We start from the raw sequence: 21703 nt of genomic DNA, 5'->3' as shown, positions 1-21703 counted from the left end.
GGAAGGTCCTTCACAGTCTCTGATCTCCCCATCCTTTATCTGTGGGGGTACCTCAAGGCTCTGTCCTTGGCCCCCTCTTTTCCATCTACATGCACGGTCTTGGAGGACCTAAACTGAGAAGGATATGGCCTTTTCCTTTTAAAATAATACCAGTTGCCTGACTCTCCTGCTGATCCCGTGTCTCTAATACTTTCAGCCACAGCCCCTGAACAAGCATGCAGCAGATCAGGTGCTCTGACTGAAGTCAAACTGAAATAGCTGCATGCTTATTTCAGGGTTGTGATTTAGACACTACTGCAGCCAAAGAGATCAGCAGGACAGCCAGGCAACTGATATTGTTTAAAAGGAAACATCCATAGCCCTCTCAGTTTAAGTTCCCTTTAACCTCCTTGCCAGTCTAAAAAATCCGGCAAGGAGGCAGCGCCGCACTTTTTTTTTTATTTATTTTATTTTTTTTTAAATCGTAGCGAGCCCAGGGCTTTTTTTTTTCTTTTTTTTTATTCCTTTAAAAATATTCCTATCATCTTTATTTAAAGTGAAGATAAACAGTTCAGTACTGGTTGACGCTTCACTACAGTCATAACAGTGGGGTACTGAAGTGAAGAGTAAACAGAATATGCAAAGTAGTATATAGAAAATACAATCCTAATATTATACAAAATAACCAGATAGAGATAATTCTCTGAAAATTGTGCATCCAAACTACAACAAATGTCTGAGATAATGAAAAGAGTGTCAAATCTGGATACATCGGAGTAAATGAGAACCATATGTAGAAATGAGCCAAGGTTCCCATATTTAGAAAAGGTAATGTCCCGGATACAACTTGTAAGGGCTCATTCACCCTACAGAGTGCATACACGAAGGCGATTTCATGCATGCGTTGCCACCGCACAGGATACACGTTATGTAGCGCAGACATCGGCAACCCTACCCGTCGGGAAATGTGTGCCTCTCGCCTCTGCCCCACCCTGCGCCCCCTCCTACACTGCGCCCTGAGGCTGGAGCCTCTCTCCCCCCTCGGCCCCGCCCTGCGCCTCTCCTACACTGTGCCCTGAGGCTGGAGCCTCTCTAGCCTCTGCCCTGCGCCTCCTCCTACACTGCGCCCTGAGGCTGGAGCCTCTCTAGCCTCTGCCCTGCCCTGTGCCCCCTCCTACACTGCGCCCTGAGGCTGGAGCCTCTCTCGCCTCGGCCCCGCCCTGCGCCCCCTCCTACACTGCGCCCTAAGGCTGGAGCCTCTCTAGCCTCTGCCTCGGCCCCACCCTGCTCCCTGAGGCTGGAGCCTCTCTCAGCCCCGCCATGCGCCCCCTCCTACACTGCGCTATGAGGCTGGAGCCCCTCTCGCCTCAGCCTCGCCCTGTGCCCCCTCCTACACTGCGCCTTGAGACTGGAGCCGGATACAACGTGTAAGGGCTGATTCACCCTACAGAGTGCATACATGAACGCTGTTTCATGCATGCGTTGCCATCGCACAGGATACACGTTGTGGTGTGCTAGAGCGCAGACATCGGGAAACGTGTGCGATAAAATGTTCCCAGAAGTGTTACATCCTAACACATGGGAACGCACACCTGTAAATGGTGACCTGGAGGTCTATGGACTTTCATGTTGCCATGTGGAACGTACACTGTGTGTTGCATCAACACTGACAGCGCAGCACATTGTGTGAATGGTGACCTGGAAGGCTATGGACTTTCATGTTGCCATGTGGAACGTACACTGTGTGTTGCAGTAACACTGACAGCGCAGCACATTGTGTGAATGGTGACCTGGAGGTCTATGGACTGTCATGTTGCCATGTGGAACGTACACTGTGTGTTGCAGTAACACTGACAGCGCAGCACATTGTGTGAATGGTGACCTGGAAGGCTATGGACTGTCATGTTGCCATGTAGATCGTACACTGTGTGTTGCAGTAACACTGACAGCGCAGCGCATTGTGTGAATGGTGACCTGGAGGTCTATGGACTGTCATGTTGCCATGCAGATCGTACACTGTGTGTTGCAGTAACACTGACAGCGCAGCGCATTGTGTGAATGGTGACCTGGAAGGCTATGGACTGTCATGTTGCCATGTGGAACGTACACTGTGTGTTGCATCAACACTGACAGCGCAGCACATTGTGTGAATGGTGACCTGGAAGGCTATGGACTGTCATGTTGCCATGTAGATCGTACACTGTGTGTTGCAGTAACACTGACAGCGCAGCGCATTGTGTGAATGGTGACCTGGAGGTCTATGGACTGTCATGTTGCCATGTAGATCGTACACTGTGTGTTGCAGTAACACTGACAGCGCAGCGCATTGTGTGAATGGTGACCTGGAAGGCTATGGACTGTCATGTTGCCATGTGGAACGTACACTGTGTGTGTTGCAGTAACACTGACAGCGCAGCGCATTGTGTGAATGGTGACCTGGAGGTCTATGGACTGTCATGTTGCCATGTGGAACGTACACTGTGTGTTGCATAAACACTGACAGCGCAGCACATTGTGTGAATGGTGACCTGGAAGGCTATGGACTGTCATGTTGCCATGTGGAACGTACACTGTGTGTGTTGCAGTAACACTGACAGCGCAGCGCATTGTGTGAATGGTGACCTGGAGGTCTATGGACTGTCATGTTGCCATGTGGAACGTACACTGTGTGTGTTGCAGTAACACTGACAGCGCAGCACATTGTGTGAATGGTGACCTGGAGGTCTATGGACTGTCATGTTGCCATGTGGAACGTACACTGTGTGTTGCATAAACACTGACAGCGCAGCACATTGTGTGAATGGTGACCTGGAAGGCTATGGACTGTCATGTTGCCATGTGGAACGTACACTGTGTGTTGCAGTAACACTGACAGCGCAGCACATTGTGTGAATAGTGACCTGGAAGGCTATGGACTGTCATGTTGCCATGTAGATCGTACACTGTGTGTTGCAGTAACACTGACAGCGCAGCACATTGTGTGAATGGTGACCTGGAGGTCTATGGACTGTCATGTTGCCATGTGGAACGTACACTGTGTGTTGCAGTAACACTGACAGCGCAGCGCATTGTGTGAATGGTGACCTGGAAGGCTATGGACTGTCATGTTGCCATGTGGAACGTACACTGTGTGTTGCATCAACACTGACAGCGCAGCACATTGTGTGAATAGTGACCTGGAAGGCTATGGACTGTCATGTTGCCATGTGGAACGTACACTGTGTGTTGCAGTAACACTGACAGCGCAGCACATTGTGTGAATGGTGACCTGGAAGGCTATGGACTGTCATGTTGCCATGTGGAACGTACACTGTGTGTTGCATAAACACTGACAGCGCAGCACATTGTGTGAATGGTGACCTGGAGGTCTATGGACTGTCATGTTGCCATGTGGAACGTACACTGTGTGTTGCAGTAACACTGACAGCGCAGCACATTGTGTGAATGGTGACCTGGAAGGCTATGGACTGTCATGTTGCCATGTGGAACGTACACTGTGTGTTGCATAAACACTGACAGCGCAGCACATTGTGTGAATGGTGACCTGGAGGTCTATGGACTGTCATGTTGCCATGTGGAACGTACACTGTGTGTTGCATCAACACTGACAGCGCAGCACATTGTGTGAATGGTGACCTGGAGGTCTATGGACTGTCATGTTGCCATGTGGAACGTACACTGTGTGTTGCAGTAACACTGACAGCGCAGCACATTGTGTGAATAGTGACCTGGAAGGCTATGGACTGTCATGTTGCCATGTGGAACGTACACTGTGTGTTGCATAAACACTGACAGCGCAGCACATTGTGTGAATGGTGACCTGGAGGTCTATGGACTGTCATGTTGCCATGTGGAACGTACACTGTGTGTTGCAGTAACACTGACAGCGCAGCACATTGTGTGAATAGTGACCTGGAAGGCTATGGACTGTCATGTTGCCATGTGGAACGTACACTGTGTGTTGCAGTAACACTGACAGCGCAGCACATTGTGTGAATGGTGACCTGGAAGGCTATGGACTGTCATGTTGCCATGTGGAACGTACACTGTGTGTTGCAGTAACACTGACAGCGCAGCACATTGTGTGAATAGTGACCTGGAAGGCTATGGACTGTCATGTTGCCATGTGGAACGTACACTGTGTGTTGCAGTAACACTGACAGCGCAGCACATTGTGTGAATAGTGACCTGGAAGGCTATGGACTGTCATGTTGCCATGTGGAACGTACACTGTGTGTTGCATCAACACTGACAGCGCAGCACATTGTGTGAATGAGCCCTAACATATTCATCTTGACAAATGTAGTTAGTTTTGGCCACTATTTGGTTCCAATCTAGTGCTTTAGAAAGCCATTTTGCTCCGATGGATATTCTTACTGCTGAGGCAAACTTAGCGAGTCATTTTCCATTTGGGATAATGTATCAGTGTTCGCATTGAGAAGTGCGTGAACTGGACAAGGACTGATAGATTAATTAAATTAAATGCTAACCACTCTATATAATCTAAACCATATTGCCTTAACAATCAGGCAAGAGCACAAAGTATGCCAGAAATGAGCTACATCTTGCCATCCAGGAAGTATAGAGGGAGAATACTCCGATATTCTAGGAGGGGTGAGGTAGGTGCGATGGAAGTCTCAGTGATATTAGTGTTGGAGGAACATTTTAGGGTGTTATTCCACATTGCACTTCAATCATCTTGGTTTTGGATTTTACCTAGGTCTACCTTCCAAGCCCTCTGCCAGGAAGTCTTAAAGGGACCTGGAGCAGGTGCTAAAATCAAAATTTTCTCTTACCTGGGGCTTCCTCCAGCCCACCGTAGGCCGCGAGGTCCCCCGGCATACTCCTGTCCCGGCTGGCAGCACCGTTATTGTACGATTTCTGCCTGAAGTCGGCAGGGCTGCCTCCCGCTTGGCTGATATCCGTCATCACGCTGGCCGGCTACGTATCATCATGCCGGCTGGCGTGAGAGTCCTGCACATGTGCGGTTCAGTATTAGAGAACCGCGCACTCTCACCCCGGCCAGTGTGATGACGGATATCAGCCAAGCGGGAAGCAGCCCTGATGACTTCAGGCGGAAGTCGTAGAATAACAGAGCCGCCAGCCCAAACTGGGAGAGGAGCCAGGAGTATGCCGCGGGGACCTCGCGGCTTACAGTGGGCTGGAGGAAGCCCCAGGAAAGTGGAAATTTTGATTTTAGCACCTGCTCAGGGTCCCTTTAAGCCAGTCACTAGCAGTGACCAGAATGTTATAAATGAATGACATTGCTTTGTGTATAGGGGTTTGTCAGGGAATCGGGCCCCAGACCTTAAAGTGGATCCAATAAAAATACAAGATTTCAGAAATAAAATCTATTTTCTAACTTATAATAATAGCAGAAAATTTGGGGAGTGTAGGATGTGTAGAAGTCGAGATATTTAGTATTTTACCACCAGCAGCATAATTAACTTCACACTCAGCATGCGTGCTACTCAATGTGGGAGGGAGCTTCCGGGCAGAGCAATCAGACATTACATCGGGACGGAATCCAGCAGACTGGTGGAGGAGATTAAAAAAAAAAAAAAAAACACAGGCTGCTACTGATGATGTCACAGGGGAGGTGATCTCAGCTTGAGTGAGATTTCACGTAGACGACGCCCCTGGGAGGGAGGGTAGCTGATGACAAACACACCCATGATCTAAAACCTCCTACTAAGCTGAGAAGTAATGGCTGCCCCCTGTATAATCCCTAGTTATGAAAAGAGAAGGGTGAAAAGCATGCACTGAAATTCTCATAGGCTTGAAGGAGTGTTTATTTATCTTTGTATGTGTCAGAGTGGTGCAACTAAATATTTTGAATAAGCGAGGTCCGCTTTTACTCCCTCCTCTCACGTGTTCCTGGCTGCTTGCCTGCTATATCCTCCTTCATGACAATATGAGTAAAATGAATCATCTTTCCACCATGTCTGGCCACCTCTCTGTCTGATATAATAATAAATGTTAATAACACTCTCATAACTTAAATTCCCAAAGCACGGTGCTTAATGTGGCAATCCAGCCCCGCAATCCTGTCTAAAAGACGTTCAAAGACCGGTTGCTGGATCGTCAGAAGGTAGTAATTTGACAGCGTGCCAATCCCGTCTAATCTGCTCCTGTTACCAATTGGGGAATAGTCACCTCCAATGGTTGGAAGTACGGTGAACAGACTGACGCTAAAGATTGGTCGCAACACTGCCTACAGTATGTAATGTGACAATCACTCTCCAATCCTGTATTACTAGGCCACTGTTGCCATGCAGGTCTCATGCACTATAGATTTCTGGAGGCAGATTCACGGTGTGCGTAGTAAACGGCTAAGATTGGTTAGAGATGCCCATACAATACAATCGGTAAACTAAAAATATCGTTTTCACACTGGAAATCGGGTAATTTCACTGCCACCACTCTCTCGTGTTAAGGGAGGAAAGAGACTCCTGCTAGCTATTCCTAGAAGGAAGGAAACTGTTATTTATAACCTAACTAGCAAAACAACACTTTATAAGAAAACAATAAAAACAATGCGGTAGTATGACTGACTCCTCAGAGGGCAGATTCGTTATAGCAACAATCAGAAGACCAGAACAAGCTCAAGACTGAACGATAAAATCATTAGTTTTATTCTAAAACTACATAACACACAGTATACTTTAACCCACAGGTAAATATACCTGTCTGGCAAAACAGATTGGTTTGATAGAAAGAGAGTAGAGATGAAAGAGAAACAGAATGTCTTAAAAATCAGTTCAAATACCGTTATTGATAGTCCATGCGGCAATCGCAAGTCTTTGGAGAAAGTCCAAGATGGCCAATTGCCATGCCTTTGTGGGAAATAATCAGAGTGATTTTGCCAGTGCCCACCTGGCTGTCGATTGATGTTAATTTGACATCAGATTTTAGATGATGGACCCCTCTGAGCCCTGTTAAGTTATAGCCCTTCACTCCAGCAAGGAGGAGTTAGGGCGGGGTTCACACACCTCTTGGAACCTGAGATGAGCCAGCCCCTTCTCATGGAGACAGAAAATATACCTAAATCATGATAGGCGTTCTATCTCCAAAGCCGTACTGGTTATGTTAAATCTAATAACATTTTTAAAGAGATTCTGTAACAAAATTTTCAGCCTTATTTATTCTATCCTATAAGTTCCTATACATGTTCTAATGTGGTCTGTGTTACTGCAGCCTTTCCTAGTTGCACAGTGGCTGTATTATCTCTTATATGATCTAATCTTCTTTCCTCTGATGGCTTTGTTGGGCTCAGGCACTCAGGCTGGAATGTGCTGCTCTGCTGTGATAGGATATAAGCTTTACACACCCTCTCCATGCCCCTGCATGCTTTGTGTGGGTCACAGTCTGAGCTCCTCTCAGCCTATCACATGCTGGTTAGCAGCCATGTCTTTTGTTTGTAAACACTGCCTAAAACTGGCAATTACAAGCCAGGATTGCAGCAGGCAGTGGCAGAAACAGCACAGAGGGGCCCAGGAGAACATGAATAGAATGGTATGCTTTATATTGTAAGAATTTTAGAGTACAGATTCTCTTTAAGTCGGTCAGAATTTACCGAGAACAATATCAAACTTAAGGTGTCGGACCCCTGGGGTATTAAAGGGTTACTTTAAACCCGTCTTACTCCAGTTCTGGGTGTCCGATTGGTCAGGAAACCTCTCAGAACCAGCACCATGCGGAATCCCACAACCTGTGCAGATTTCATGGGCATAGAGATCTGCTATGCCATGAATTGTGAAGAAAATATGAATATTGGGAATTTCTGGGTCACCGTAGGTTAGCTGCTTCCAGAGAGACTTGATAAGATCTGTGCCTTTTGCTGCTCTGGGTGAAGGTGTCAAAAAAATGCAGACCCCATTCTCCCAGAAGCTTGGGCTTTACGATTTCTGTCAGGCAGAAACTAGATTGATGACATCGTCCCCCAGCAGGGGTGTTGGGGCACTCCTCTAATCTTCTGCTAAAGAATTTCTAATTATCTTTGCAGGAAGAGGTTTCTTAATGACACCATTTGAAGGAGAGAAAGGGGAAAAAAAAAGTTGATTTAAAAAATGTCATTTTGGTATTTGCAATGAACTTTGCATTTGTGACTTAAATGGCGCACATGCGGGAACCGTGTGTGTGTGTCACACTTAGGGGTAATATTTAATTCTTCTCTCTCCTTTATTATTCTTCACATTCACTCCCTAACCAGCTCCTGTCATCTCCAACTCAAAAACATGTCTCACATCCGTCTTTCTCACTCAGGACACGACCAAAATGTTAATACATGCTCTTCTGTCTGGACTATTGTAACACTTTGTAGACTCCCAACTAACAGACTGACACCCCTCCAGTCTCTACTGAACTCGGCTGCTAGTCTCATTCATCTCTCCTCTTGTTCTTCCTCTGCTGCTCCTCTCTGGCCTGGTGCACACCAAAAACCGCTAGCAGATCCGCAAAGTGCTAGCAGATTTTGAAACGCTTTTTCTTCTTTTTCTGTAGCGTTTCAGCTAGCGTTTTGCGGTTTTGTCTAGCGGTCTTGGTGTAGTAGATTTCCTGTATTGTTACACTAAAGCTGTTACTGAACAGCTACTGTAACAAAAACCGCCTGGCAAACCGCTCTGAAGTGCCGTTTTTCAGAGCGGTTTGCGGTTTTCCTATACTTAACATTGAGGCAGAAACGCCTCTGCAATCCAAAATCTGCAGCAGCCCGGGAGTATGCGTTTCAGAAAAACGCCTCCCGCTCTGGTGTGCACCAGCCCATTGAAATACATTACCCTAGCGGATCCGCACCCGCAAGCAGATCGCAAACAGCAGCCGAAATGCTCTGGTGTGCACTAGGCCTCTGTCAGGATCTTCACTGGCTGCCAATTAACCAGAGGATCCAGTTCCAACTCCTAACCCTAACCTACAAAGCTCTCCACAACCTCTCTCCCTGGTACATCTCCTCACCAATTTCCAGATACCAACCCAATCGCAATCTCCGATCTGCACGTGATCTTCTGTTGTCCTCCTCTAGAATCAAATCCTCATATTCACATATACAATCTTCTCACGTGCCTCACCCCTCTCCTGGAAACCTTTGCCACACATCCGTCACTCCCCAACCTTTGATATCTTTAAACGTGCCCTCAAAACTCCCTTTTTTCCGACAAGCATACCATCTACCTTAGGCCAGTTCCCCTTGACCTCTGGCCAAGTTGTACTTCCTACTAGATAACCTAAACCACACTGCCTGTAGGTAGGAATATTGTATATTACCCCATTTCTTGTTCCCCGTCACCCCATTCTTTTAGATTGTAAGCGTGCAAGGGCAGGGTTCTCTCACCCTTTTGTGTTTTGAATTTTGTTAAACATTTATTCATATTAATTCTGTCATTGTTATTACCACTTCTGTACTTTGTACTGATTCTGTATTTTATATAATGGTGTATACCATTATCTGTATTATTTTGTATCCCATGTTTGTTTCTTACTTTGTACAGCGCCACGGAATATGTTGGCGCTTTATAAATCAAAAATGATACTAATTACTACCGGAAGACCTGGCGTTGCCCGGATATGTATTTGGTTGGTGTTGCGTCTGTCCAAGTTTGTGAGCTTTGTGGTCCTTGGCATTAATAATTAAATTCAAGCAAACATATCTGTTTGGCTATCTTTGTCTCCACCCCCTTTTCTGCATTTGAACCCCAGTTACCTAATGAAAGACTGTAGCAGGTTTGAGGCCTCTGTTATTTACATTGTAAAAATGGCAGCAATGTAAATATTCCCCTTGAAAATCAATAGGTGAATCTTGATTGGCTCTTGTAGGCTCCACCCACTTTCCTGAATATTAATCCTAGTCTCCCAGTGACCAACTGTGTCACATTTGAGAACCCTGCCATTAACCGTGTAAGAATGGCTGCAGTTTGTTCCCATTTGGTGGTTTGTTCCACCCACTTTTTCTAACCTTGATAAATATTTGTTGGTTGCTATGGGCAACAACACTGCACCTATGTTCGGCACCATATCACAGAAAGTGTGATAACTTGACACTCATCACAGCAGCAGCATTGGAGATTGAACTCAGACGTCTTGAAATGTTAAGGAGTTTATGTGACAAGATAGATATACTGGTATGTTCATCAGCAATCTTCGTTACATGTTCGTTACCCCAGCGAAGCAATCAATCTGTAGTAAGTCATCGTAAGCGTTCATGGCATCTTGAACTAGCTCAGGCTTTCTCTTACGATCATCTATACTACGTTGCACTAAGACAGCACTTAGGTCTATGTACCACATACAGATGACAGGAAATTTTAAGCTAGAAGAGTCTAGAAGTATGTCAGGAAGTAGAAAGAGTAATTTCCCCGAGACTGTCCGTTCCTTATAAACAGCCAGTCAAGGGTTAACCCTGGGGTCCACCCCTAGTGGGTGGAGTCCACTGTTGATCCCATACTCAGCTTGTGATAGGCTGCTAGCAGCATGGGATGGACTAATTAGCACAGTCTTTACTGCGCATGCACTGGAAAATTCCATCTTCCAATGACCTGTTCCCTTATTCTTAGGAGAACATTGTTTTCTGTTCCCTGGCTATTGTTTACCTTTAGGAAATATGAAAACAGTTTGTTTACCCCGCAGTCGTCTGGATGCCGGTACATATTGAGCTGATACCGCGCTCCGGCCTTGTGGGAGACACAGCACAGTGTTCTACTGAACATGGTGCTTCTTGCAGTGTCTCTATTTAAGAGAAATCCTCCTTAAAGAGAAACTCTGCATAGCAAGTCTTTTTACTAAAACCAGTTATCTAAAGTAACTGAGGGCTCAAAATTCAAGCATATCATACCTAAATTCCAACACTTGACACACAGTCACTCAATGACCAAGTTTGTGAGCTTTGCTGGGCCTTGGCATCGATAATGTGAGAATGGAAGCAGTTTATCACTCAAATGATTGGCTTTTTGTGGCCCAGCCCCCTTTTCTGAATTGGAACCCCAGTCACCCAATGACTGACTGTATCATGTTTGAGGCTTGTGCCATTAACAGTGTAAGAATGGCAGCAATGTAATTATTCCCCTTGAATATCAATAGGGGGATTTTGATTGGCTGTTGTAGGCTCAACCCTCTGAATATGAATCCCAGTCTCCCAGTGACCAACTGTGCAAAGTTTGAGAATCCTGCCATTAACAGTGTAAGAATGGCAGCAGTTAAAACATTCCCCTTCAAAACCAATAGGTGACTTTTGATTGGCTGCTCAGCGGCGCGGCCTCTGGCGGTGCGCTGGCTCGGCCTCTGGCGGTGCGCTGGCTCGGCCTCTGGCGGTGCGCTGGCTCGGCCTCTGGCGGTGCGCTGGCTCGGCCTCTGGCGGTGCGCTGGCTCGGCCTCTGGCGGTGCGCTGGCTCGGCCTCTGGCGGTGCGCTGGCTCGGCCTCTGGCGGTGCGCTGGCTCGGCCTCTGGCGGTGCGCTGGCTCGGCCTCTGGCGGTGCGCTGGCTCGGCCTCTGGCGGTGCGCTGGCTCGGCCTCTGGCGGTGCGCTGGCTCGGCCTCTGGCGGTGCGCTGGCTCGGCCTCTGGCGGTGCGCTGGCTCGGCCTCTGGCGGTGCGCTGGCTCGGCCTCTGGCGGTGCGCTGGCTCGGCCTCTGGCTGTGCGCTGGCTCGGCCTCTGGCTGTGCGCTCTCGTGCTCTCTGGCGGTGCGCTGGCTCGGCCTCTGGCGGTGCGCTGGCTCGGCCTCTGGCGGTGCGCTGGCTCGGCCTCTGGCGGTGCGCTGGCTCGGCCTCTGGCGGTGCGCTGGCTCGGCCTCTGGCGGTGCGCTGGCTCGGCCTCTGGCGGTGCGCTGGCTCGGCCTCTGGCGGTGCGCTGGCTCGGCCTCTGGCGGTGCGCTGGCTCGGCCTCTGGCTGTGCGCTGGCTCGGTCTCTGGCTGTGCGCTGGCTCGGCCTCTGGCGGTGCGCTGGCTCGGCCTCTGGCGGTGCGCTGGCTCGGTCTCTGGCTGTGCGCTCGCGCGGCCTGTGGCTGTGCGCTGGCGGTGCACTGGCGCAGCCTCTGGCTGTACACACATGCAGGGTCCTTGCTATAATGTCATTATTGTTTTGTTTTGCAGAGATGCTCCAGTTTGTCAGTAATCAGGTTGGAGACTTTCCTGATTTGTTTGAAGAACAGATGTGTACCGGCTACCAAGGAAGCGCAGGATTGGACAGTTCCTTGCTGAAGAGTTATAACCAGGCTCAGAATGGTCCAGCCCCGCAGACTCCAGTGGCTGCTGTGAAACCTCCGGTGCAGACAGTCCCCCAGAGGAGCACCCCACTTCTCCAGCCACGGCCCATAGTGCAATCTCCTCCTCAGCTGCATCAGCAGACCGTAATGCTGACACCATCATTCAGCACTGCTCCTCAGACTAGAATCATCCAGCAACCACTGATCTACCAGAATGCCGGGACCACCGGCTTCCAAGGTGAGGGCTAATAGTGTGGGGACTAATGACCAGGGTGCTGCTGCTAATGACACATGCCTTATATAACTGTCAGCCCTATAACCCCCTCGCTGTGTAACGTGAGGGATCCAGTGACTGATAAACAGCCTTATTCCACTTTTGTCGGATTACTGTAATGGGTGATGGTGTATAGATGTCTCTGCCTGTGTTGGCTCTGCACGGTTGTTGGATTGCTGTAATGGATGATGGTGTATAGATGTCTCTGCCTGTGGTGGCTTTGCACAGTTGTCGGATTGCTGTAATGGATGATGGTGTATAGATGTCTCTGCCTGTGTTGGCTTTGCACTGTTGTCGGATTGCTGTAATGGGTGATGGTGTATAGATGTCTCTGCCTGTGTTGGCTTTGAACTGTTGTTGGATTGCTGTAATGGGTGATGGTGTATAGATGTCTCTGCCTGTGTTGGCTTTGCACAGTTGTCGGATTGCTGTAATGGATGATGGTGTATAGATGTCTCTCTGCCTGTGCTGGCTTTGCACTGTTGTCAGATTGCTGTAATGGATGATGGTGTATAGATGTCTCTCTGCCTGTGTTGGCTTTGCACAGTTGTTGGATTGCTGTAATGGGTGATGGTGTATAGATGTCTCTGCCTGTGGTGGCTTTGCACTGTTGTTGGATTGCTGTAATGGATGATGGTGTATAGATGTCTCTGCCTGTGGTGGCTTTGTACTGTTGTCGGATTGTTGTAATGGGTGATGGTGTATAGATGTCTCTCTGCCTGTGGTGGCTTTGCACAGTTGTTGGATTGCTGTAATGGGTGATGGTGTATAGATGTCTCTGCCTGTGTTGGCTTTGCACTGTTGTTGGATTGCTGTAATGGATGATGGTGTATAGATGTCTCTGCCTGTGTTGGCTTTGCACAGTTGTTGGATTGCTGTAATGGATGATGGTGTATAGATGTCTCTGCCTGTGTTGGCTTTGCACTGATGTCGGATTGCTGTAATGGGTGATGGTGTATAGATGTCTCTGCCTGTGTTGGCTTTGCACTGTTGTCGGATTGCTGTAATGGGTGATGGTGTATAGATGTCTCTCTGCCTGTGTTGGCTTTGCACTGATGTCTGATTGCTGTAATGGATGATGGTGTATAGCTGTCTCTGCCTGTGTTGGCTTTGCACAGTTGTTGGATTGCTGTAATGGATGATGGTGTATAGATGTCTCTCTGCCTGTGTTGGCTTTGCACAGTTGTTGGATTGCTGTAATGGGTGATGGTGTATAGATGTCTCTGCCTGTGGTGGCTTTGCACTGTTGTTGGATTGCTGTAATGGATGATGGTGTATAGATGTCTCTGCCTGTGTTGGCTTTGCACAGTTGTTGGATTGCTGTAATGGATGATGGTGTATAGATGTCTCTGCCTGTGTTGGCTTTGCACTGTTGTCGGATTGCTGTAATGGATGATTGTGTATAGATGTCTCTCTGCCTGTGTTGGCTTTGCACAGTTGTCGGATTGCTGTAATGGATGATGGTGTATAGATGTCTCTCTGCCTGTGTTGGCTTTGCACAGTTGTTGGATTGCTGTAATGGATGATGGTGTATAGATGTCTCTGCCTGTGTTGGCTTTGCACTGTTGTCGGATTGCTGTAATGGATGATGGTGTATAGATGTCTCTGCCTGTGGTGGCTTTGCACAGTTGTTGGATTGCTGTAATGGATGATGGTGTATAGATGTCTCTGCCTGTGTTGGCTTTGCACAGTTGTCGGATTGCTGTAATGGATGATGGTGTATAGATGTCTCTCTGCCTGTGTTGGCTTTGCACTGCTGTCGGATTGCTGTAATGGATGATGGTGTATAGATGTCTCTGCCTGTGTTGGCTTTGCACAGTTGTTGGATTGCTGTAATGGATGATGGTGTATAGATGTCTCTCTGCCTGTGTTGGCTATGCACTGCTGTCGGATTGCTGTAATGGATGATGGTGTATAGATGTCTCTGCCTGTGTTGGCTTTGCACTGTTGTCGGATTGCTGTAATGGATGATGGTGTATAGATGTCTCTCTGCCTGTGTTGGCTTTGCACTGTTGTCGGATTGCTGTAATGGATGATGGTGTATAGATGTCCCTGCCTGTGTTGGCTTTGCACAGTTGTCGGATTGCTGTAATGGATGATGGTGTATAGATGTCCCTGCCTGTGGTGGCTTTGCACTGTTGTCGGATTGCTGTAATGGATGATGGTGTATAGATGTCTCTCTGCCTGTGTTGGCTTTGCAGTGTTGTCGGATTGCTGTAATGGATGATGGTGTATAGATGTCTCTGCCTGTGTTGGCTTTGCACTGTTGTCGGATTGCTGTAATGGATGATGGTGTATAGACGTCTCTGCCTGTGTTGGCTTTGCACTGTTGTCGGATTGCTGTAATGGATGATGGTGTATAGATGTCTCTCTGCTTGTGGTGGCTTTGCACTGTTGTTGGATTGCTGTAATGGATGATGGTGTATAGATGTCTCTGCCTGTGTTGGCTTTGCACTGTTGTTGGATTGCTGTAATGGATGATGGTGTATAGATGTCTCTGCTGCACTGTTGTCGGATTGCTGTAATGGATGATGGTGTATAGATGTCTCTGCTTGTGGTGGCTTTGCACTGATGTCGGATTGCTGTAATGGATGATGGTGTATAGATGTCTCTGCCTGTGTTGGCTTTGCACAGTTGTCGGATTGCTGTAATGGATGATGGTGTATAGATGTGTCTGCCTGTGTTGGCTTTGCACAGTTGTTGGATTGCTGTAATGGATGATGGTGTATAGATGTCTCTCTGCCTGTGTTGGCTTTGCACAGTTGTCGGATTGCTGTAATGGATGATGGTGTATAGATGTCTCTGCCTGTGTTGGCTTTGCACTGTTGTGGGATTGCTGTAATGGATGATGGTGTATAGATGTCTCTGCCTGTGTTGGCTTTGCACTGTTGTGGGATTGCTGTAATGGATGATGGTGTATAGATGTCTCTGCCTGTGGTGGCTTTGCACAGTTGTCGGATTGCTGTAATGGATGATGGTGTATAGATGTGTCTGCCTGTGGTGGCTTTGCACAGTTGTTGGATTGCTGTAATGGGTGATGGTGTATAGATATCTCTGCCTGTGTTGGCTTTGCACAGTTGTCGGATTGCTGTAATGGATGATGGTGTATAGATGTCTCTGCTTGTGTTGGCTTTGCACAGTTGTCGGATTGCTGTAATGGGTGATGGTGTATAGATGTCTCTGCCTGTGTTGGCTTTGCACAGTTGTCGGATTGCTGTAATGGATGATGGTGTATAGATGTCTCTGCTTGTGTTGGCTTTGCACAGTTGTCGGATTGCTGTAATGGATGATGGTGTATAGAGGTCTCTGCCTGTGTTGGCTTTGCACAGTTGTTGGATTGCTGTAATGGATGATGGTGTATAGATGTCTCTCTGCCTGTGCTGGCTTTGCACTGTTGTCGGATTGCTGTAATGGATGATGGTGTATAGATGTCTCTCTGCCTGTGTTGGCTTTGCACAGTTGTTGGATTGCTGTAATGGATGATGGTGTATAGATGTCTCTGCCTGTGTTGGCTTTGCACTGTTGTGGGATTGCTGTAATGGATGATGGTGTATAGATGTCTCTCTGCCTGTGTTGGCTTTGCACAGTTGTCGGATTGCTGTAATGGATGATGGTGTATAGATGTCTCTCTGCCTGTGTTGGCTTTGCACTGTTGTCGGATTGCTGTAATGGATGATGGTGTATAGATGTCTCTCTGCCTGTGTTGGCTTTGCACTGTTGTTGGATTGCTGTAATGGATGATGGTGTATAGATGTCTCTGCCTGTGTTGGCTTTGCACTGATGTCGGATTGCTGTAATGGATGATGGTGTATAGATGTCTCTGCCTGTGTTGGCTTTGCACAGTTGTCGGATTGCTGTAATGGATGATGGTGTATAGATGTCTCTGCCTGTGTTGGCTTTGCACAGTTGTCGGATTGCTGTAATGGATGATGGTGTATAGATGTCTCTGCCTGTGGTGGCTTTGCACTGATGTCGGATTGCTGTAATGGATGATGGTGTATAGATGTCTCTGCCTGTGTTGGCTTTGCACGGTTGTTGGATTGCTGTAATGGATGATGGTGTATAGATGTCTCTCTGCCTGTGTTGGCTTTGCACGGTTGTTGGATTGCTGTAATGGATGATGGTGTATAGATGTCTCTCTGCCTGTGTTGGCTTTGCACTGATGTCGGATTGCTGTAATGGCTGATGGTGTATAGATGTCTCTGCCTGTGTTGGCTTTGCACTGTTGTGGGATTGCTGTAATGGGTGATGGTGTATAGATGTCTCTCTGCCTGTGTTGGCTTTGCACTGTTGTCGGATTGCTGTAATGGATGATGGTGTATAGACGTCTCTGCCTGTGTTGGCTTTGCACTGTTGTCGGATTGCTGTAATGGATGATGGTGTATAGATGTCTCTCTGCCTGTGTTGGCTTTGCACGGTTGTCGGATTGCTGTAATGGATGATGGTGTATAGATGTCTCTGCCTGTGGTGGCTTTGCACAGTTGTCGGATTGCTGTAATGGATGATGGTGTATAGATGTCTCTGCCTGTGGTGGCTTTGCACTGATGTCGGATTGCTGTAATGGATGATGGTGTATAGATGTCTCTGCCTGTGTTGGCTGTGCACTGTCGGATTGCTGTAATGGATGATGGTGTATAGATGTCTCTGCCTGTGGTGGCTTTGCACAGTTGTCGGATTGCTGTAATGGATGATGGTGTATAGATGTCTCTGCCTGTGTTGGCTTTGCACTGTTGTCGGATTGCTGTAATGGATGATGGTGTATAGATGTCTCTGCTTGTGTTGGCTTTGCACAGTTGTTGGATTGCTGTAATGGGTGATGGTGTATAGATGTCTCTCTGCCTGTGTTGGCTTTGCACAGTTGTTGGATTGCTGTAATGGATGATGGTGTATAGATGTCTCTGCCTGTGTTGGCTTTGCACTGTTGTTGGATTGCTGTAATGGATGATGGTGTATAGATGTCTCTCTGCCTGTGTTGGCTTTGCACGGTTGTCGGATTGCTGTAATGGATGATGGTGTATAGATGTCTCTGCCTGTGGTGGCTTTGCACAGTTGTTGGATTGCTGTAATGGATGATGGTGTATAGATGTCTCTGCCTGTGTTGGCTTTGCACTGTTGTCGGATTGCTGTAATGGGTGATGGTGTATAGATGTCTCTGCCTGTGTTGGCTTTGCACAGTTGTTGGATTGCTGTAATGGATGATGGTGTATAGATGTCTCTGCCTGTGTTGGCTTTGCACTGTTGTTGGATTGCTGTAATGGATTGATGGTGTATAGATGTCTCTGCCTGTGTTGGCTTTGCACAGTTGTTGGATTGCTGTAATGGATGATGGTGTATAGATGTCTCTCTGCCTGTGGTGGCTTTGCACTGTTGTCGGATTGCTGTAATGGGTGATGGTGTATAGATGTCTCTGCCTGTGTTGGCTTTGCACTGTTGTCGGATTGCTGTAATGGGTGATGGTGTATAGATGTCTCTGCCTGTGTTGGCTTTGCACTGTTGTTGGATTGCTGTAATGGATGATGGTGTATAGATGTCTCTGCCTGTGTTGGCTTTGCACAGTTGTTGGATTGCTGTAATGGATGATGGTGTATAGATGTCTCTCTGCCTGTGTTGGCTTTGCACAGTTGTCGGATTGCTGTAATGGATGATGGTGTATAGATGTCTCTGCCTGTGTTGGCTTTGCACTGTTGTCGGATTGCTGTAATGGATGATGGTGTATAGATGTCTCTGCTTGTGTTGGCTTTGCACAGTTGTTGGATTGCTGTAATGGGTGATGGTGTATAGATGTCTCTCTGCCTGTGTTGGCTTTGCACAGTTGTTGGATTGCTGTAATGGATGATGGTGTATAGATGTCTCTGCCTGTGTTGGCTTTGCACTGTTGTTGGATTGCTGTAATGGATGATGGTGTATAGATGTCTCTCTGCCTGTGTTGGCTTTGCACTGTTGTCGGATTGCTGTAATGGATGATGGTGTATAGATGTCTCTCTGCCTGTGTTGGCTTTGCACGGTTGTCGGATTGCTGTAATGGATGATGGTGTATAGATGTCTCTGCCTGTGGTGGCTTTGCACAGTTGTTGGATTGCTGTAATGGATGATGGTGTATAGATGTCTCTGCCTGTGTTGGCTTTGCACTGTTGTCGGATTGCTGTAATGGGTTATGGTGTATAGATGTCTCTGCCTGTGTTGGCTTTGCACAGTTGTTGGATTGCTGTAATGGATGATGGTGTATAGATGTCTCTGCCTGTGTTGGCTTTGCACTGTTGTTGGATTGCTGTAATGGATTGATGGTGTATAGATGTCTCTGCCTGTGTTGGCTTTGCACAGTTGTTGGATTGCTGTAATGGATGATGGTGTATAGATGTATCTCTGCCTGTGGTGGCTTTGCACTGTTGTCGGATTGCTGTAATGGGTGATGGTGTATAGATGTCTCTGCCTGTGTTGGCTTTGCACTGTTGTCGGATTGCTGTAATGGGTGATGGTGTATAGATGTCTCTGCCTGTGTTGGCTTTGCACTGTTGTTGGATTGCTGTAATGGATGATGGTGTATAGATGTCTCTGCCTGTGTTGGCTTTGCACAGTTGTTGGATTGCTGTAATGGATGATGGTGTATAGATGTCTCTCTGCCTGTGTTGGCTTTGCACAGTTGTCGGATTGCTGTAATGGATGATGGTGTATAGATGTCTCTGCCTGTGTTGGCTTTGCACAGTTGTCGGATTGCTGTAATGGATGATGGTGTATAGATGTCTCTGCCTGTGTTGGCTTTGCAGTGTTGTTGGATTGCTGTAATGGATGATGGTGTATAGATGTCTCTGCCTGTGTTGGCTTTGCACTGTTGTTGGATTGCTGTAATGGGTGATGGTGTATAGATGTCTCTGCCTGTGTTGGCTTTGCACTGTTGTTGGATTGCTGTAATGGATGATGGTGTATAGATGTCTCTCTGCCTGTGTTGGCTTTGCACAGTTGTCGGGATTGCTGTAATGGATGATGGTGTATAGATGTGTTGGCTTTGTACTGTTGTCGGATTGCTGTAATGGATGATGGTGTATAGAGGTCTCTGCCTGTGTTGGCTTTGCACTGTTGTCGGATTGCTGTAATGGATGATGGTGTATAGATGTCTCTCTGCCTGTGTTGGCTTTGCACGGTTGTCGGATTGCTGTAATGGGTGATGGTGTATACATGTCTCTGCCTGTGTTGGCTTTGCACTGTTGTTGGATTGCTGTAATGGATGATGGTGTATAGATGTCTCTCTGCCTGTGTTGGCTTTGCACAGTTGTCGGGATTGCTGTAATGGATGATGGTGTATAGATGTGTTGGCTTTGTACTGTTGTCGGATTGCTGTAATGGATGATGGTGTATAGAGGTCTCTGCCTGTGTTGGCTTTGCACTGTTGTCGGATTGCTGTAATGGATGATGGTGTATAGATGTCTCTCTGCCTGTGTTGGCTTTGCACGGTTGTCGGATTGCTGTAATGGGTGATGGTGTATACATGTCTCTGCCTGTGGTGGCTTTGCACAGTTGTCGGATTGCTGTAATGGATGATGGTGTATAGATGTCTCTGCCTGTGGTGGCTTTGCACTGCTGTCAGATTGCTGTAATGGATGATGGTGTATAGATGTCTCTGCCTGTGGTGGCTTTGCACAGTTGTCGGATTGCTGTAATGGATGATGGTGTATAGATGTCTCTGCTTGTGTTGGCTTTGCACAGTTGTTGGATTGCTGTAATGGGTGATGGTGTATAGATGTCTCTCTGCCTGTGTTGGCTTTGCACAGTTGTTGGATTGCTGTAATGGATGATGGTGTATAGATGTCTCTGCCTGTGTTGGCTTTGCACTGTTGTTGGATTGCTGTAATGGATTGATGGTGTATAGATGTCTCTCTGCCTGTGGTGGCTTTGCACTGTTGTCGGATTGCTGTAATGGGTGATGGTGTATAGATGTCTCTGCCTGTGTTGGCTTTGCACTGTTGTCGGATTGCTGTAATGGATGATGGGGTATAGATGTCTCTGCCTGTGTTGGCTTTGCACTGTTGTCGGATTGCTGTAATGGGTGATGGTGTATAGATGTCTCTGCCTGTGTTGGCTTTGCACTGTTGTTGGATTGCTGTAATGGATGATGGTGTATAGATGTCTCTGCCTGTGTTGGCTTTGCACAGTTGTTGGATTGCTGTAATGGATGATGGTGTATAGATGTCTCTCTGCCTGTGTTGGCTTTGCACAGTTGTCGGATTGCTGTAATGGATGATGGTGTATAGATGTCTCTGCCTGTGTTGGCTTTGCACAGTTGTCGGATTGCTGTAATGGATGATGGTGTATAGATGTCTCTGCCTGTGTTGGCTTTGCAGTGTTGTTGGATTGCTGTAATGGATGATGGTGTATAGATGTCTCTGCCTGTGTTGGCTTTGCACTGTTGTTGGATTGCTGTAATGGATGATGGTGTATAGATGTCTCTCTGCCTGTGTTGGCTTTGCACAGTTGTCGGATTGCTGTAATGGATGATGGTGTATAGATGTCTCTGCCTGTGTTGGCTTTGCACTGTTGTCGGATTGCTGTAATGGATGATGGTGTATAGATGTCTCTCTGCCTGTGTTGGCTTTGCACTGTTGTTGGATTGCTGTAATGGATGATGGTGTATAGATGTCTCTCTGCTTGTGGTGGCTTTGCACTGTTGTCGGATTGCTGTAATGGATGATGGTGTATAGATGTCTCTGCCTGTGGTGGCTTTGCACTGTTGTCGGATTGCTGTAATGGATGATGGTGTATAGATGTCTCTGCCTGTGTTGGCTTTGCACTGTTGTCGGATTGCTGTAATGGGTGATATTTATGCCCCCAGTATTGCAGCAACAGGTTCCAAGCATCATGACCACCCAGCAGGTCCAGCCCATCGCTATCCAGCAGCAGCTACAGACTGTCCAGGCCCAGAGGGTGCTGACTCAGACCGCTAATGGGACCATCCAGACCCTGAGCCCAGCCACACAGAGCACTATCCAGACACTGACTCCGGCCACCATGCAGACTGTGACTCCGCAGGTCCAGCAAGTTCCTGTAAGTATAACTCTGGATGGAAGAACATCAGCACATTTTCAGGTAGCCTTGCTGTGGCCTCACATAGGCCTGAAAACAGACGCCAGGTGGCCCTGCAGTGTGTCCATGCCTCCAGGTGTACACGTGACTGGTGACAGCGGCTACACACACACGTGACTGGTGACAGCAGCTCTACACACGTGACTGGTGACAGCAGCTCTACACACGTGACAAGTGACAGCAGCT

At 47.5% G+C, this 21703-nt stretch overlaps 1 protein-coding gene across 1 annotated transcript in view; it reads left to right on the top strand.

Annotated features, from left to right (window-relative positions):
* Positions 1 to 21703, top strand: part of SREBF2 (sterol regulatory element binding transcription factor 2) — a 178048-nt gene that overhangs the window by 5632 nt on the left and 150713 nt on the right. The window contains exons 2-3 of the mRNA XM_068252792.1: positions 12056 to 12406; positions 21267 to 21478. Coding sequence (XP_068108893.1) covers positions 12056 to 12406; positions 21267 to 21478 — 563 coding nt within the window. The remainder of the gene's footprint in view (positions 1 to 12055; positions 12407 to 21266; positions 21479 to 21703) is intronic.

The sequence above is a fragment of the Hyperolius riggenbachi genome, chromosome 9 (genome assembly GCF_040937935.1).
Source record: "Hyperolius riggenbachi isolate aHypRig1 chromosome 9, aHypRig1.pri, whole genome shotgun sequence".
NCBI classification, from domain to species: domain Eukaryota; kingdom Metazoa; phylum Chordata; class Amphibia; order Anura; family Hyperoliidae; genus Hyperolius; species Hyperolius riggenbachi.
The sequence above is the reverse complement of the archived record's forward strand: the minus strand, read 5'-3'. Positions and strand labels throughout refer to the sequence as shown.